At 43.7% G+C, this 17474-nt stretch overlaps 1 protein-coding gene across 4 annotated transcripts in view; it reads right to left on the bottom strand.

The window, feature by feature from the left end:
• The window catches only part of Pitpnb (phosphatidylinositol transfer protein beta), a 44432-nt gene extending 26998 nt beyond the window's left edge, over nt 1-17434 (bottom strand). For 2 of the 4 annotated variants that reach the window (XM_005078906.4, XM_005078907.4), the window contains exons 1-7: nt 17315-17434; nt 12841-12871; nt 9896-10041; nt 6788-6879; nt 6186-6193; nt 5471-5545; nt 4967-5050 (exon numbers count right to left, since the gene is read on the bottom strand). In XM_005078906.4, coding sequence (XP_005078963.1) covers nt 4967-5050; nt 5471-5545; nt 6186-6193; nt 6788-6879; nt 9896-10041; nt 12841-12871; nt 17315-17334 — 456 coding nt within the window. In that variant the 5' untranslated portion in view covers nt 17335-17434. Of the gene's footprint in view, nt 1-4966; nt 5051-5470; nt 5546-6185; nt 6194-6787; nt 6880-9895; nt 10042-12840; nt 12872-17314 lie in introns of those variants that run through there. The other 2 variants (XM_040731114.1, XM_040731115.1) reach the window with 2 other exon arrangements.
• Nucleotides 17435-17474: the final 40 nt, after the last annotated feature.

Raw genomic sequence — 17474 nt, 5'->3', positions numbered from 1 at the left:
TACTTCCAAACTGAAGGTTTCTGCTGGTAGTGGTGTGTACACTTCAAGCTCATGAGCCTTCCTCTCCTGGGAAGTGACTTTTGTATACAAATCATGGAAAGCTACTTAGACAGAGTGCTGGGCATGATTAAAGGGGCCACATTCAAATGTTATACCTTAGGAAACAAAGCAGAAGCAGATGTCAAGTGCTGCGTTTGTGTACATCCTGGAAATGAGCTGAGGCTACGCCTGAGCATCTCATCAGGGCAGCTAAAGAAGCCCAAACACTCTGCTGCGGCTATGTATCAACCACCCGAGAAGGGGGAGATCTCTAAACTTACATTTGGATATTTTATGAGGCACATGCTGACTCTTTACAATCTAATAAGACACCTTTTACCCTGAACAAAAACAGATCACAAGTAGCAGTTCAGAATCCTTGCAGTGCAGGCAGGCAGCATCATGTTTCTACAGTGCAGGATCAGGAAACTGTGTCCATTACTGCCTGCACAATAAAACTCAGCCTCTTTCTTTCCCTTCTTGCTTCTTTTTATCTTGTTTTTCTGAGGTGGGGGTCTCTCCGTGCTGGTCTCAAACTCCTGGGCTCAAGTAGTCTTGATCCCCCAACCTCCTGATAGAAACACCAGCAGCAACAACAGAGCCAGCAAACAACTACTACAGAAAACAACAACAAAAGTCCAGCAAAGCTCCCCTGGAAAGTTCACCCCACATCAAGAAGTATGCCCCTTTCTAGGTGGATGAAATGCAGATGAGAACAGTGCTGCCCTGGCCCAAGGGTGATGACACACTGAGAAACTGAAGGCATGGGATGGGATCAGGAACACGGGGCCTTGGATACGGGGTGTGAGGGGCAGAGGTATTCTGCTGGCACAGTGTGAGTACTCTAAGACTACTCAACTCCAGAGATGAGGAAGGACCCTTCCTCCTTGGATGGTACAAGCCTTTACTGGCACACCACTTCAATGCCTTTCTCTCAAGCAGGAAGTCAGTTTTGCAAGGTGAATACAATCTAATGCACAAAAGAAACTGAGTGAGATATTTATACAGAAATATCACACAGCCCACTGGTTTCTTTAAAAAATAATGCATCTAAACCAAGTCTTACAAAATTGTTCCAAAAGGCAGCAACAGAATACCCTTAATAACCTACATATTTACATGCATATGGTTCCTATAGCAACTATGCTGTGAACCTAAGTCACACTGACAGATTCTTATAACAAATCTTTGCTTCTAGAGTTATTCTGACAATGCCACTTCAATTACACAAACATGTCAAAGCATTGAGTCAAGTATGCAGCTACACCAGGGGTCAAATCACAGTCCTTCCAATACATGGTAAAATCCAGCTCCTAAGAAAAGAGCAAACACGGTAAGTCAACAGCAGTGAACCTTGAGCCACTTAAGAGCCCAGCAGAGGGAGACCCTAAAGCAAGCAGAGTCCCTCTGAATGGAAATGTTTGGACCAAACCCACCTGCAGTGACAGAGAGCTCCACTAGATGGAGTGAGAAGACTCAGGCTTCCTTTCAAACTCTTATTTCTCCACTCAGAACTATTTTACATTTGTCCTGAGTCTGCCAGGCCTTGGCTACCTATTTTCTCAAAATTATTAGTGCAACTGTTTCATTTCTTATAAAGTGAACAGCAGGAAGAAAATAAACTCTATCATTTTAAAGTTCTGTTGTGAAGCCAGATGTTGGTGGCGCACGCCTCTAATCCTGGCACTGGGGAGGCAGAGGCAGGTGGATCTCTGTGAGTTAGAGGCCAGCCTGGTCTACAGAGTGAGTTCCAGGACAGCCTCGAAACTATACAGAGAAACCCTGTCTCAAAAAAACCAAAAAAAAAAAAAAAAAAAAAAAAAGTTTTGTTGTGAGCTGCTGTGAGGTGAAGAGATGTGCTTGCAGCAAAAGCAGGAAGTATCCAGATCCTAATGCCCACTTGATACCATCAAAGCAGCCACAGTGCCCAGCACTGATGAAAGCTTGAGCAGAATGTGGTGTATCTATCACCCAGTGTGATACTGTCAAGCCTAAAGAAGAGGTGGGCATGGGCATATGCTACAATACAAATGAAACTTGAAACCACGCACAGTCTAAGCAGCACCCAGACACAGCAGGCCATGTGGTGCAGGAAATACCCAACAGGAAAACCCCAGTGGCCTCAAAAGGCTGGGGTTAAGAAGGAGTGGGGAATAGGATACCTGCATTGATACAGTGTATCCTCTTGGGGTAACAAAAGTATCCCAGAACTATACAGTAATGACTGTGAATACACAATATGCCACTGCATTGTACAGTTTTAGAGAATTCAAAGGCTAACTTATGTTGTGTGCATTTTATCACAACAACAACAACAAAAAAAATGGTACCGTGAAATCAATATATTTTAAGTTTGCATTTACTCATATCTGAAGTGCAGCTTTGCAAAGAGGAGTTATGAACCCTGTAAAACCACAGAAAATTGGGCTGGGGAGGTGGCTGGGCAGCTAAAAAGCACTGGCTTCATCTTCCACCCCAAGCAACTCACAACCTGTAACCCCAGATCCAGAGGACTTGATACCCTCTCTTCTGGCCTTCCAAAGTGTAGAGAGCTGCGAAGTGCTGCACCTTTAAGATGGTGCTGGCTTCTGCCTTCTGCTAGCCCGACAGCAAGTGCTCTCTGTGATAAACAACACCTGTATTTGGTTAAGGCTGGATATCAGGCTTGCTTCCGTGTACGTGGACCTATCTGCATGTTCCACGTGGCATACTGGGGTTGGCCGCCCAAGGGCTTTTAAGCTGTGGGTTGGCGCTCCCCGGGAGAAGACTGTTCAAGGTTCCTGAATAAACTGCTTAAAGAAGAGTCTGGGCATTGCGTCTTCCTTGCTGGTCGAGGCGGGTGCAACACCAAAGCACCCACATGCACATGTGTGAGTACATGCACACACATACACATAAAAAGTACATCTTTGCACACGTGCACACAATTTGAAAAAAAAAACTCCAGGTGAGCACTCATATACAGTCTCTAGTGACACTGAAGCAGACACTTGCACGATGCAGCTAGCAATGGCAGCTAGGCCTGCACATGCTGAGTTACTACCAAGTGCCTACATTTAGTGTTGTGTGGCAGTCAGCTTTGTTTGCCCAAGATTAAACAGCTGTGTACAGGAGGTCTCGAGACTTTGTCTAAGATCAGAAAGAAAGGCAGTAGGCGTCAGAGCCTCAGACTCTGAATCTGAGCCTGTTTTAGACTGAGTGTTCTTGGTCACAACCATCTCCACCAAATCACAATGCCCGGGTCCAATCCGTTCTTTCCATTACCATCCAACCCAAACACCATCCCCACAGAACCACCTGTGTAGCCTTTGCAAACGCAGGGTCTTCTCAACTGCAAGGTAGCAGAGCAGAAGGCTGCCTTGGCCACACTCTCAAACACTGTCTACTTTTGTCCTAGGACAAGAACAAACTTCATGCTCCCAGCAGAGCCATGCATGTCCTATACTCTACTGAATCACGTAGGTCCAGGGTTAGTTGATGTCACCATTTTATTCTGTTGGCCAACACATCACTTCAGTTACCAATGTATTATTAATGCTGTTCCCAAGGCAACCAATCCTGGCTCGCCACAATCCTCTTCTTCCTCCTTGTCTGTGACCAGATACGCTGGGTACCCAGCCAACCTGCTGACTAACTGCCTCTTTCATCCTAGATACTTCTCTTTCTTTCACCATTCTTTATCATACAGTAAATAATGGCTAAAAGATGCCCCCAACGAAAATAGCAGACACCATTTGAATGATTCCCTGCTTGAACAGACTAAAATAGTTTCCTTTACATAATTTCAAAGATGGAAATATCATTGAAATTCAGGTAACTTCAAATTACAGTACAATTAAAAACAAACAAGCCCCAGGATCACCCCCACAATTACTTTTCAGTGGTCTCTGTGTGTGCAGAGGCCAGAGGTCAGTCTCAGATATCAGTCTGTCACTAGGCCCATACTCAGTAAACCATCTCCCCAGCCCAACAATGAAACTTCTAAGCAGGGAGGGACCCTAAAAGAGCGGTGTCCAGCCCAGTCACTATTAACTTCAACCCCAGGTGTTCCTGATAAAGGTCAGAGACCTTTGCTTTAGAAGACTCACCTTTAAATTTCAACAGTAAAGCGGACAGTTTGCATTTGCTATTTCTATTCTATTGAGCTCACAACACTGCTCAAATTCAGAGACTACGCACTAGAAACAGAATGGTAGGGAACACTGAATGCCCTGTCCATGAACAAAGCATATGAGCCACCCTAGCTATAAAATGTGCACGATCAATAGAGTACCTGCATACTATAGGCCTAAGTTAGTATTTGCCAACCCCAGGGAACCAGAATAAATGAAGTCTTCACCTGGCACTGGAGGGGAGATTAGGTCAGAAGAGGCAGGTGCAGGTACATTTAGAAGAATCAAAATGTAGGAGCTAGCAAGATGGCTCAGTAGGTAAAAGGTCCTTGCCACCCAAGCCTGATGACATGAGTTTGACTCCATTGACAACACATGTGAAGGTGGGAGGAGAGAGCCAACTCAGGAAAGTTGTCCTCTGGCCTCCATGTGTGATGTGCAATTGCAATAAACACACATAAAAATTCAAGAAGCTTAAAAAGCCAAAATCAAAATAGCATGCTGTTAAACATAGTTACTCATACTTAGTATAAAAGTACAGAAGATCTTCATGATTTTAAAGCAGAAAACAGAGTAGTTTTGGAAACATTTCTTGAGCAAACATTCCCCAACATATGTGAAGTACTCTTCCCTTTCTTAAAGGGCCTGCCTATGGCACAGAAAATGGTCACTTCCCCTTCTTCCAGGGTCCCCGTTGCCCAGACCAGTCCTGGGTGCCAGGATCATTTCAGTGTAGAAATGCAGAGTATGTGAAAGACAGAAAACTTTGTGAGACGTGAAGGGGACAAATCAGGATGCCATCGGGTAGTACTCACTGCTGGTTCGACTTGACTTCGATCTGCAATGTCTATGTGGACAATTTCAACAGTTTTCCATGTGTTTGGATCTAAGCCATGAACCTGTGAGAAACAGAAAACTTTAGCATGTTCTTTTTCAGGAAAAATGCTACATTTCCATATGTCTTCTTAGCGCGTGAGTCCCTCAGGATATAAGTATGGGGATGCAATTGCTATTTCAGTAGGCAGTAGCTGGTAATCTTGAGATCTGGACAGTTTTTACTCTTTGCATTGCTTCCCCATGAGAAATCTGCCAGGGCTATTTTATAGCACACTAAGAGGTGATTTGTGTAACAGAATGTATCTTGCCTGTTTAATGAGCGTGATATAAGCATAGTGCTCAGAACCCTTACATTCTATGCTAACAAAAATAACATGACAAATGCACTTCATCAAGCTGCATGAGGGGCTAGAGCAGTGGTTTTCAATGCACTCCATGAAGCAGCCATGCCCCCACCCTTTTAGTGTAGAGTGGAAACTTACATTCTCTAAGGTTCCTAAGTCAGGTTTATGCCATGTTTCGATTTTGATGAAGAAGTCATCTTTCATATATTCATTCTGTAGAGAACACGAGAAAGTGATGCACGCTTCACAGTTCTGTGGGAGTCTTTCCCCACATAGCAACCCCATGTGAATCTCTTTCCAAATCCAGAGCCATGAACTTCCCATTTTATTTTAGATTTGCTTTATTTTATGTGTATGAGTGTTTTGCCTACATCTATGTATGTGGGCCACACGTGTGTCTGGTACCCACAGAGGTCACAAGAGGGCATCAGATCCCCTGGAACTTGATTTATGGATGGTTGTGAGCTATTACTTGGGTGCTAGGAACCGAACCTGGGTCCTCTGGAAGAGCAACCCATGCTCTCAACAGCCAAGCTGAATCTCCAGCTCCAGATTTTTGAGAGGCCTGTTGGGTATGGCAAACGATGCTTTTACATAATCCAAGCACCCCCACTCATTGTGCAGGGCAGGGGCAGAGAGAGAAAGCCCAGAGGTTTGCTGAACAATTTGGACATTCAAAGCAGCAGCAAAAGCGAAGGAGAACCAGTAAGGAGCGTGAGGCAAGCCTGGGACATGAGGTGGGGACGGTAGGGGGAGGATACATTGACGATGGGAGCTCAAGCGAAAAGCCAGTAGCAGCTGGGAATCAACAGGATGCAAAAACAAAGTTTGAAGAACAGTGTGTGCTACTCACCGTTACAACTGAGGCAGAGACACGAGGCGGACAGCAAAACAGGAAAAACTTCAATTAGATGGAGTCAAAACAGCCTGTCCCCATATTTATGTCAGGTGGACTAAGCTATCCCAAAGACATAACACTTAGTAGCTTACATCTTCAAAATGGTCTCTACATAAGTGACACCAAGAGATCTTGATTAAGACTATGGAATTCAAGGACAATATGAAGAATAATCTACCTTAATTTAAAATAATGCTAATAAGAATATCACAAAAACATAACATCATTTATGAAGCTGGTTTGGAAAGCAAATCTGTAACATTTTCTGAGAGGGCTGCTGGAGCACCAAAAGGCACCTTGGGTGCACATAACCTTTAAGGTTTCCATGTTTACGTGTTAAAGCCAGCAGTCAGCAGGACTACTGTATGGCTGTCCTCTGGGAATGAACTAAGGGTTACACACAGGTCTGAGAAGGAAACCAGTGGCTCCCTGGCCATCACCCAAGCAGTGAAGCAGTGACTACCTGAGACCCCAGAGGTTGCTTTGCTTGCTCTAACCCTCGAGATTGGGGCACTCATAAGGGCAGTGGGGCCCAGTGCTGCCGGGGATCAGCTTACTTGTTCTACAGTAGGGGTAAGCATTCCAGGCTTTCTCGTGAAACACCAAGGAGCCCTCGGGAGCAATCATCCTTACAAATGCAGGAACTTTGCTGTGAGGAGAAAGATATTGGATATGTTTTCAACTGCACCATCGTTTTTGTTTCTATCAAAGAATGTTACCACATTCCAAATCTGATGAGGTGGGCAGTATTAACAGTTTATTTTAATCCCCAAATAATCCTGTACCAAGTTATTGTTAAAAATGATTAACAAAGTTTAGTTATTTAAAAAAAGGTAAGAGAGTTTAGCTATATAAGGGTTACTGCTCTTTTTTTTTTGTATGTTTTATATTTTGGTGGTACTGGGGCAAGTGTGTATTCCCGTGTCTCCTGGTACAAAACTCATAAGCTGCCTGTCTGGGGACTGGTACACAGAAAAGGTGTTGTGGAATGACTCTGGTTCCTTCCGTAATGAAGATGCTGATCAAGGAGACCAAGAACACAGCAAGGCAGCATCCAGAGACCCTGTACTACCAAGTCTGAAAGTTCTATTATACCCAAATAAGCTTCTTGAGCGATAATATCACTTGCAGTGACCATATTTATAGCTCTCTTCAACTAAGAGTCATTATTTATGGCTGGAGAGTTACCTAAATCAGATGTTTCAAAAATGGTATTTAATAGTCTTCTCTCCCATAAAAATGAAATCACCCATATCTCAGCAGGAAGTGATAAACATTCCTAACATTTTAATGACTTTCTAGGCTTTTTATCTGATTAGGTTTTAAAAACATGGAACACTATATGAATACCTAATGGCCCAGTAACAGAACTTTTCTACACAACAAGGTGCCATTTTTCTAATATCTGAGCTTTTAGGTTTCAAACAAAAGATAGTACACATTTATTTCAAGATGTGTCCTGATTGGTTTTCTGTCACTTGACACAAGCTAGTGAAGAACTTCTGAGAAAAGGCTTCTACCACATTGCCTGCAAGCAAGTCTGTAAGGGCATCTTCTTGATTAATGATTGATGAGGGAGGGCCTCCAGCCCACTCTGGGTAGATGCCACCCCTGCGTAGGTGGTCCTGGGTGCTACAGAAAGCAGGCTGAGCAAGCCAGGGGGAGCAGGCTGGTGACTGGTACTCCTGCCTTGGCTTGCCTCCACGATGTACTGTGACTTCTAAGCCAAAGGAACCCTTTTCTCGCCTATTTGTTTTTGGTCATGTTGTTTTGTCACAGCAATGGAACAAGCTCATGTTTTCACATTTGGAATAGTAATCTATAAGGGGATATCAAAGACCAATACAAAATTTTACATATTAAACCCTTTGGCTTATTTTGGCACTGCCAGAAAGAGTTCAGTGCTTTCATTTAGGAACTTCTAGCTCTTCATAGAACTGAATTAATCAAAAATTATAGAGGCTCAGTGGTTGAGACAAAGTACCTGCCAGAGTTCAGTTTCCAGTCTAGTGGAGATCATTATACCCTGAACCCTCCTCTGGCCTCCACAGGCAACTCCACTCTCGTGACACACAATACACACCCGCAAAAATAAAACGTTATAAAAGAAAATTATGATAAAATTCAAAGTAACCACCTAAACTCACCTACAATTTCAAGGTGCTTTAGGAATACGAGTAAGATTTACTTGGATGTACAGAGAAGAAAACTGAGACAAGAGAGATGCCCTCCCAACCTTAAGAGAAAGGGAGGTGGTCTGCAAAAGGACTTAGAGCCATCTCTACTCTCGGGTATGCATTTCCTACTGTAAAACATCTAAAGGAAGCCCAGCATTGGTGGTGCACGCCTTTAATCCCAGCACTCGGGAGGCAGAGGCAGGCGGATCTCTATGAATTTGAGGCCAGCCTGGTCTACAAAGTAAGTTCCAGGACAGCCTCCAAAGCTACAGAGAAACCCTGTCTCAAAAAAAAAAAAAAAAAAAAAAAAAAACATCTAAAGGAAAAGGTATGGATAAGACTCAAGCTTAAGATGAACGCACAAAAGAACTTAATAAAACAAAGAAAACCCTACCAGACACACAGATCTCCCTACCATCACACATCCAACCACACTCATGAAGAATCACAAGTGAAACTGGCAAAAATTCCAAACAGAAAACTATCCAAGATTATTACATGGAGCTCTGGAGGACAATTTAAACTGTCACAGCTTTCCAGCAGTTTCCAGCGATCCTTCTTTGTCCTAAAAGGTACTAAACTGCAAATTACCTAAAATGTGGGACTCTTCATTCCGACCACATAGGACATAGGTAAATAAACTATGCTGGGCCTATACCAGGGAATTTTACTTGCCTTTAAAAAGACTCACACAGGGGCTGCTGGCGGAGGTTACTCAATTGATGAAATTCTTGTCTTGTAAGCACAAAACCCTGACATCAATCCCCCAAACCATGTCAATGTAGTGGGGCACACCGGCCTGTACCCAAAATCCAAGTACCAGTCAGTCCAGTAAAACTGGTGAGGTCCAGGTCAATACACACACCCTATCCCAATGGGGCCATCATTTCTGAGTACAATACTGAGTTGTACTCTGGCCTCTCCACAAACAATGGCATACACACTTGCTCTAGAACCTACATGCCCATACACATAAAATAAATAAATAAATAAAAATAAAAAGACTCCTATAGGTATCAGACAAAAACAAGGAAAAACCAGGATAAGTGTTTCAAGTGTTTCTCTTTTTACAGACACTGATGACAAGGAATGAGATGAATTATATATTTTTACCTTACATATGAATGGTTTGCCTGCATGTGTGTATGTGAACTACATGTGTACCTGATACCCATGGTGCTGGATCTCCTGGAACTAAAGTGGCAAATGGCTGTGAGCCACCACGTGAGTTTTGAGAATCAAATCAGGGTCTTCAATAAGAGCTAACCATCTCTCTCCAGGTTAAGGATGAAGCTGTAATTTTATAGTCCTCCCTACTGTTTGAACTTTTGCTACAGGCAGACATATCACTTGTATAACTGAGTATAAACACGAGGGGGCCCACAGTAAGTTGAAGCACAACACATGGTCACGCATATTATAGCTGAGCAGGCCTACTCATACGAGGCCAGGTAGGTGAGGCAGGTCACAGGTGGAAACCCTACTTGCCTCTTCAGGTGATAAATTTTGTGGGTGTACTGTCCCTTCTCTCCATCCTTCTCATAAGGTTCGTTCTTCAAGACTTCAATCCCTTCTCCACCACCAGTTTCATTCTTACTCGCTTCTGCAACAGAGTAAAGCTGTCCAACCTGATACTGGAATTCCAAAGAGCAGAGTTTTACTAAGTCATTAAAAGCTGTAGAACTTTCCCATGCAAAGACTTTAATAAAGATGACACAGAAAGTCCAAGCAAACCACTCAGCACGCGTTCTACATGAAAACTCAAATGACAGATGCCAGATGATTGAATCACTCCCATGGTTCACCATCAAACAGTTACAAACACCTCACTTACATAATAACATGCATCAAGAAAAGTTCAACTTTTGAACCACCCTGTGAAAACAGTTTTACTTCTCTTACATCTTAGGAGTGTAACCTTAAGTCTGAGCCACCATCTAACTCTCCATTCTTGGTAATGAAGAGTATGTTGTGTGGTAGGATAAGACTTTTTGGCACAGTTCTGGGGTCTCTTCTAGGACTGGTGAAGCAAGTGCCAGTATTATGTATCCAAGATGAGAACTTTTCAATATAATTCTCCCATAAGCACAAACTTTCTAGATATATATGCATGTAAGCATTAGCATGAAAGGCTGGTGTGCCCAGTCATTCCTAGTTCATAGCCAGCCAGGGCTCTCAGTGGCAGGGCAGTTCCCATGAGTCAGCGGTACTGGACTGTGCACTGACAGCACAGTCACCATAAGTGGCAAAACTGAGGCGCTTAAGATCTCACTTGTTCCAGGGACTAAACCATGGGACTACTGCCAGTCTCTTCAAATTTGATTAAGACAGCTTAAAGCAGCATTTTTCTTCTTCATTTTTAAAGAAAAGGCACAAATTTTACCTCTAAGAACTCATAATTCAAAGCTAAAATTATATTTGTAAGAATAAAACAATCACCAAACGCCCAGGAAATACTCCCCTCCAAAACACAATGTTATGCTGGCTAATTTAATAGGCCTATCCCCACCCCACATTACTCAATTTGATTTGGAAGGGTCTGAAAGGCTGAACTAAAGAAATTCCTTAGGTGCTCCCAAGTATCTACTTAAGACTCTAGATTGAGCGGGGCATGGTGGTACACACCTTTAATTCCTAGCACTTGGAAGGCAGAGGCAGTCTGGCCTCTGTGAGTTCGAGGCCAGCCAGGTTTACAGAGTTCCAAGACAGTCAGGGCTGCTACACAGAGAAACCCTGTCTTGAAAAACCAAAAACAAAAATGATCTGGACTGCAGGGAAGGCTGTTCCCTTCATTTTCTGACCTACTGCTTGGGTTAGTCTAATGCTAAGGTCACACTCCTTAAGTCCTTCAAAACCTACTTTCAACATGTCAGATTTCAAAAGAGGATTAAGACGTCTTGAAAACAGGACAAATTTGGTCTAACAAAAACCAATGAAGAAATAAGATTAATGAATTGGTAACTTGAAGCATACTAAGTCTTCTCATTGGTGTTATCTGAAAAACAACTCAGGGTCAGGTGTGGTGGCCCACACTTTTAATTCCAGCACTTGGGAGGCATAGACAGTTGGATTTCTGCATTTGAGGTCAGCCTGGTCTACAGAGTGAGCTCCAGGACAGGCAGGGCTACACAGAAAAAGCCTGTCTCCTAAAACCAAAACAGAGTAACTCAGACTCAGAGTAGAAGCGGTGGGGTGTGAGTGCCGGTTTCTTGTTAAATCTGAGTATAACATCAAGACTCCAGATTTCAACAAGTTGTTTCAATCAGCTAGCCACCCACCCCCCCACAAAATAAAAAACCTACAAAAATGTCAAGTTCCACTCCTGAGCTCAATTAATCAATTATACAAACAGAGGAGGGCCTGGTGCACCCAGTGCTCTGAGTGACGTGGTAAAACCCCAGCCCTGCTCAGCCACCATGCAGCTGTGCCGAGTAGGCATGAGAGGAGACCACTACTCTTCCTCAGTTCTGCTTTTCCTGCCTTCTGTCACCTGTCACTTCTTAGCTTATCGGTTTGTTTTGTCCAACTTCCAACTCTCTGCTTTGTATCTACTGTCAGCTGAGGGACTACTACTCTCACATTCAGAAGGGCCTGGGGGGCTGAGCTTGGCTCCATGGAGTTCCTCAGACAGCCTCTCTGCTTTGTCTGACAGGTAGCTATCTGTACTGCAGGGTGGAGGTCCTCCACTATATGATCAAAACCGTCATCTCAATGTTAACTGACGGTAAGATCACATCAGGAATACCATTTCAGTACAGAGCCACAACGATGGTGCATGTTGCAATAAGGCTAGCTGTGTAAGGTCATGAGGTCACAGCATATTAGCACAAATGGATGTGCTGGGAATGTTTAACTCTGATCTGTTAAGAGTAGAACAGAAGGTCTTGGGGGTGGTGAGGTTGGCAGGCAGAGCTACCATCAGAAAAGCTCCAGTGTTACCACAGGTAAGACAGAGAAGCCTTAACTCAAGTCACGAGTGGTACAGAAAAGCAAGTTCTGTGGAAAGACAAGTGTCCGGTAGTAAAGGAGGCCACCTTTTTTCTCAGCAGCAGGCTCTCTCACGTAGGAAGACATTAAACTGGGGCTGGAACCTCATTTTTCTGGGACAGTGTTGAAAAGAATTTCTACACCAGCTAAACTATTTTCTACAGACTTTCCCAAATGAGACAATATAACAGAAGTTTATTTACAATTATCTGTAACCCATGATTATTCTGTCACAGAAGCTGGTATGAAATAGAAACTGAAGGCAGAGAATACAGCTCATTGGTAGACTGCTTGCCTAGCATGTTTGAGGACCTGGGTCAAGATCCCAGAACTGACCAAAAGAGAAGAGAAAAGCAAATGCATACTACAAAAACAGCATAGATTAACATATCAGTAAATCATACCAGTAGGATGCTCAGAACCAAAGCAAAACCAAAAAAACTTACCTCTTGAACAGAACACGGCAAAACCACACGACTAAAAAGAAAAAGAAAAGAATATATGTTACATATTGATATGGCTTTAATAATTTCAAATTTTTTCCTTTTTTTTTTTAAGATAAGGTTTCTCTCTGTAGCCCCAGCTGTCCTGGAACTCACTCTGTAGATCAGGCTGGCCTCAAATTCGGGAATCCAACTGCCTCTGCCTCCTCAGTGCTAGGTTTAAAGGTGTGTGCCACCTGGCTTGAAACTTTAAATCTAGTGACACAGTGGACAAGAATGTGATTTACAGGAGTGAATATTTATAAGCCTAGTACCCTAAGGATCTCAACTTCAAGACTGCATCCGCCATTGTTGAACTTGCAGGGCTACCTGCCTCACTGCCATAGGACCCAAGATGCAGAGGTGATTCTGGTGCAGGAGAAGCAAGCATGAACAAGTTCATCGTCTGTAGACTCTCTGTTAGGACACACTCATGAAATTTTTAGTATAGTTTCAATTCAACACACATGTGCTGCACGTTTTAAAGTTTATTTTTATGTGTATGAAAGAGCACCCACAAAAGCCAGAAGAGGGCATGGGGTCACCTGGCACTGCAGGTACAGGAATCCACAAACCACCCCACATGGATCTTCTGAGAGAACAGTCAGTGCCCTTAGCCACAGAGCTCTCTCTAACCTTGTATATATTTTATTTTGGATACTTCTCTCAAGAATACAGACATGCTTTGAAGTCCATGAATGAATGTTCCCAGAAAAGTCCCTCCACAACCTAAATGTTCAAGTTTAGAGAGACAAAAGTAAGCAAAGGTGGCTTTGGAACAAGCAGAAACAAAGTCTGTTAAGGAGATGAGACGGCCTTGTACCTTACAAATACCATACTTTCTCCCAAGGCAGGGCCAGTGTAAGGTGATCTGTGTTTGATCCTGTCCAGGCATCACAAAGGTTATCTTTACAGTTCCATTTTACTACAACACAGTACAAGATGACTCAAAGTCTACAACTATGTTGTTTCTACCAGAACGCCGCTTTTTACCTCCAGATTCTTGACAAGGAAATCCCTTATTTCTAAAACAGGTTTCCTCTTATTTCCTCTCCCTACTACAGGTCATTGTCTCCCTGTGTAAGTGATCTGAAAACCACGAACACCCAAAAGTCTGAAAAGCCCCAAACTTCTGCCTCTTGGTGGAAAACAAACTTGCTGTTAGGTCCCTCCTCCGTAAGAAGCATCCATGTCTCACCCACTGCCCTACAGTGCACACTAACTTACTGGCTCACTGTACAGGACATAAACTAGGGAAAGGAGAACGAGAAACATGGAGGGTGGGATGCATTTTTCAGGGCCTGTAACATAAGATAAAGAATTTATTAAGTTCATTAATGAAGCAATGGAAATGCTGGAGATTTTCCCAAGAGTGACAGAGCTATGGCCGATCTTGAGAGATCATCTGTAGTTGGCTGGGAACATGGAGAATAAGATAAAGAGGTCTTCTGAGGGGCTCTACAAGAGTTATTTTTAAAGGATTAAACCAAGATGTAGCACTTCAGAGAGGAGGAGACTGAAGGAAGGAAGTCTTCAACAAAGTTTTACAAAAACCAAAGAATCACTGCCGGGGGTTATTTTAACACTACGAGAAGATGCCCATTTTCATTCAATAACATTTTCAGAGAAATCTTTCATAAAATGAAAATGGCTATGACATTTAGAATGATAAATCAACTTCACAAACTTTTCTGAAAAATCTTCAAAGTGTTTTTTCCAAACAGAACCAGCAAAAAATGCTTTAAAACCAAGACTTTACACTAAGAGCAACTTCATCTATTGCTCGATAACTGAAGGGACCAGTCTTCCCTGAAAGCTGTTTCCTGTCTTATTTTGTCTGAAACAGGGTCATACTACATAGCCCTGGCTGCCCTGGAACTCACAAAGATCTGCCTCTCTCGCTGCTGGTATTAAAGGCATGCATCACCACACTTGGCCCTGAAAACTATTTTTAACTCTTTTGCTCTTATAACAAACATCTATAATAGCATTTTACGCTACCAATGTCTTCATACAGGAACCACCTATTCACTGTGATCAAAAACCAACTGAATGGAGCTGACTGTGAGACAGTCACTTCTTCACTTAATGGCACTGAGTAGTTCCACTGTGCTGGACATAGAACACATTAACAGGAAACTGTCTTTATCTTAAATGTCTAGGAGGAGGGAAAAAAAAAAAAAAACTAGGAGAGTCTTCCATGAAGAATAAACATCAAAAACTTTAACATACAATACTTCCAGAAAACTAATTAAGTGTTGGGTAAATATCAGCATTTGCCAACTTAGTGCATTTAAATGTTTACAAAGTAAAAGTTTGCAAGTCAGGGCTGGAGAGATGGCTCAGAGGGACTGAATGCTCTTGCAGAGGGCCCGAGTTCATTACACGACTACATTAGGCAACTCACAACCACCTCTAACTCCAGCTCTACCTGGATCCAATGCCTCTGGCCTCCATGGGCATCTGTCCTTAGGCAGACACAAATAAAAACAAATCTCAGAAGATTTGCAAAATGCATAGTGTATAAATTCCTACTCGGGACTACTCTGTCTGCAGACCACTCACCTAACTGTCAAAGAATTAACTCAACAGTTAATTCTCATTTTGAAAATAAGTAACTAATAGATTGAAAACAACTAAATACCGAATGTTCAATCAGTGCTGCAACTCTCTTGCTATGTGGCTTGGGGCAAGTCCATTTCTGTCTGAAATTCTCCTTCTGTCATAATATCCGCCACTAGAATAAATGTGATGCTTGTAAGACACATTGTTAAAATTACTTGGAAAAAAGTTTTCATACAAGCTCAAAGTTCAGTACTATGAGCAAAGAATGCCTTTTTTCAGGTTCCCCATCACTAACAAAAAGTAGTAGATGGCTTAGCAGGCAAATGGTACTTGCCTCCAAATACAACCTGAGTTCCAGTTGCAGTACCCTAATGGGAGCAGAGAACTGACTCCTTCAAATTGTCCCCTTACCTCCAAAATCATGCCATGGCATCCGCCTATACACACACAAACATAAGTTTAATTTTTTTCCATATTTTGCTATCAATTCATTAACATTCATTAACAAAGGTTTGCTGAGGGGCTGGAGAGATGGCTTAGTGGCTAAAAGGACTTGCTGCTCTTTCGGAATATCTGAATTCAGTTTCCAGCACCCACACTCATACCCCCTCTCTCGATGTCCTCTTCTTACCTCCACACGAATACAGTGCATATACACACTTGCAGGTAAACACTGATACACATAAAAATAAATCTTTAAAAAAAAACACCAAAGCTGGGTGTGGGTGGCACACACCTTTAATCCCAGCACTCAGGAGGCAGAGGCAGGAGGGTCTCTGTGAGTTTGAGACCAGCCTGGTCTACAAGAGCTAGTTCCAGGACAGCCTCTAAAGCCACAGAGAAATCCTGCCTCAAAAAACCAAAACCAAACAAAAAAACCCACCAAATGTTTGTCGAATATCTTCTAAGTACTAAAGACCTCTGTTTCTGAGAACTGGAGGTAACAGTGAGTATACCCTGCAATACTCTCTAGAACACAGAGAAAAACAAACAATACAAACTCTCCGAGGTGAGCAACTGACTTGAGGAAAAGGCATTCAAGGCAGCAAAAAGAGAAGGAAACAGATCGGCCCTGAGTCAAGCCTATAGCAGAGCGACAAAGGAACAGCAAGGGGGCCTTGTGATACTGAGACGGGCGAGAGAAAATTTAGGTATGAGCAGAAAACAGAATCTGAGCAGTGTTAAGTAAAGGCACTGTTAGTGATTTAAAAAAAAAAACACGGTTGACATCAATACAGACAAGCTATCTACACAGCTAAACCAGGGCCTAAAAAAAAAATAAAAGAATCTGAAATGAAAGTGGGGTGGGGGTACGGGCAACAACAAAATGGATCACACCTGAGATCCCTAATTGAACAAGGAACCCTGATTCAGGTGTGACAGCCTAACATTCCCTGCTACCAGTTTCCTGTCATGTTCACGGCTCTAAAGAGTAGCGGAGAAAAGCCACAACTTCTCAACAAAATCATGGAGCCAGGCCGATGCACCTGGGGACGTCTTCATTTGCCACACCATGTGTTTAACGCCGCATCGGAACCCGGGGAAGCAGGTGGGGCCAGTGTCGCCTCATCTCAGAGGTGCGGGGCCAGAGATCGATGTCAGGGAGATGTCCTCAGGGTCAGGTCCACTGAGCCCGCCGGCGTTCTGGCATGAACTTCCGGGCGACCCCTGGCCAAGCACTCCCGGCTCCCACGGGAGCTCCGGCTGCGCCGCCGAGCCTGGCGCGGACCACGGAGGGCGGCGTCTCCGCACAGGGCCTCGGGGGCTCCGGTAAGGGGCTCGCAGCGTCCCGGGAGTGCCCCCCACACTGAGCCAACCGACCGTCCCCCAGCCCGCATCCCGGAACCTCACTTCAGCCCACCGACCCACTCACAATTCCTTAATCAGCACCATCTTCCGGGAACCCCCTCACAGCTGCCGCCGCCGCCACCGCCACCGCCACCGCCGGGCCTCTTAAAGCGCATGCGCAGCCCGGCCTCCCCATGGTCCGAGCCCCAGCGGCGCATGCGCGTCCGCACCCTTCCGCCGCGGGC

The sequence above is a fragment of the Mesocricetus auratus genome, unplaced genomic scaffold (genome assembly GCF_017639785.1).
Source record: "Mesocricetus auratus isolate SY011 unplaced genomic scaffold, BCM_Maur_2.0 Super-Scaffold_100025, whole genome shotgun sequence".
Classification (NCBI taxonomy): domain Eukaryota; kingdom Metazoa; phylum Chordata; class Mammalia; order Rodentia; family Cricetidae; genus Mesocricetus; species Mesocricetus auratus.
This window is presented reverse-complemented; position numbering and strand designations above follow the sequence as displayed.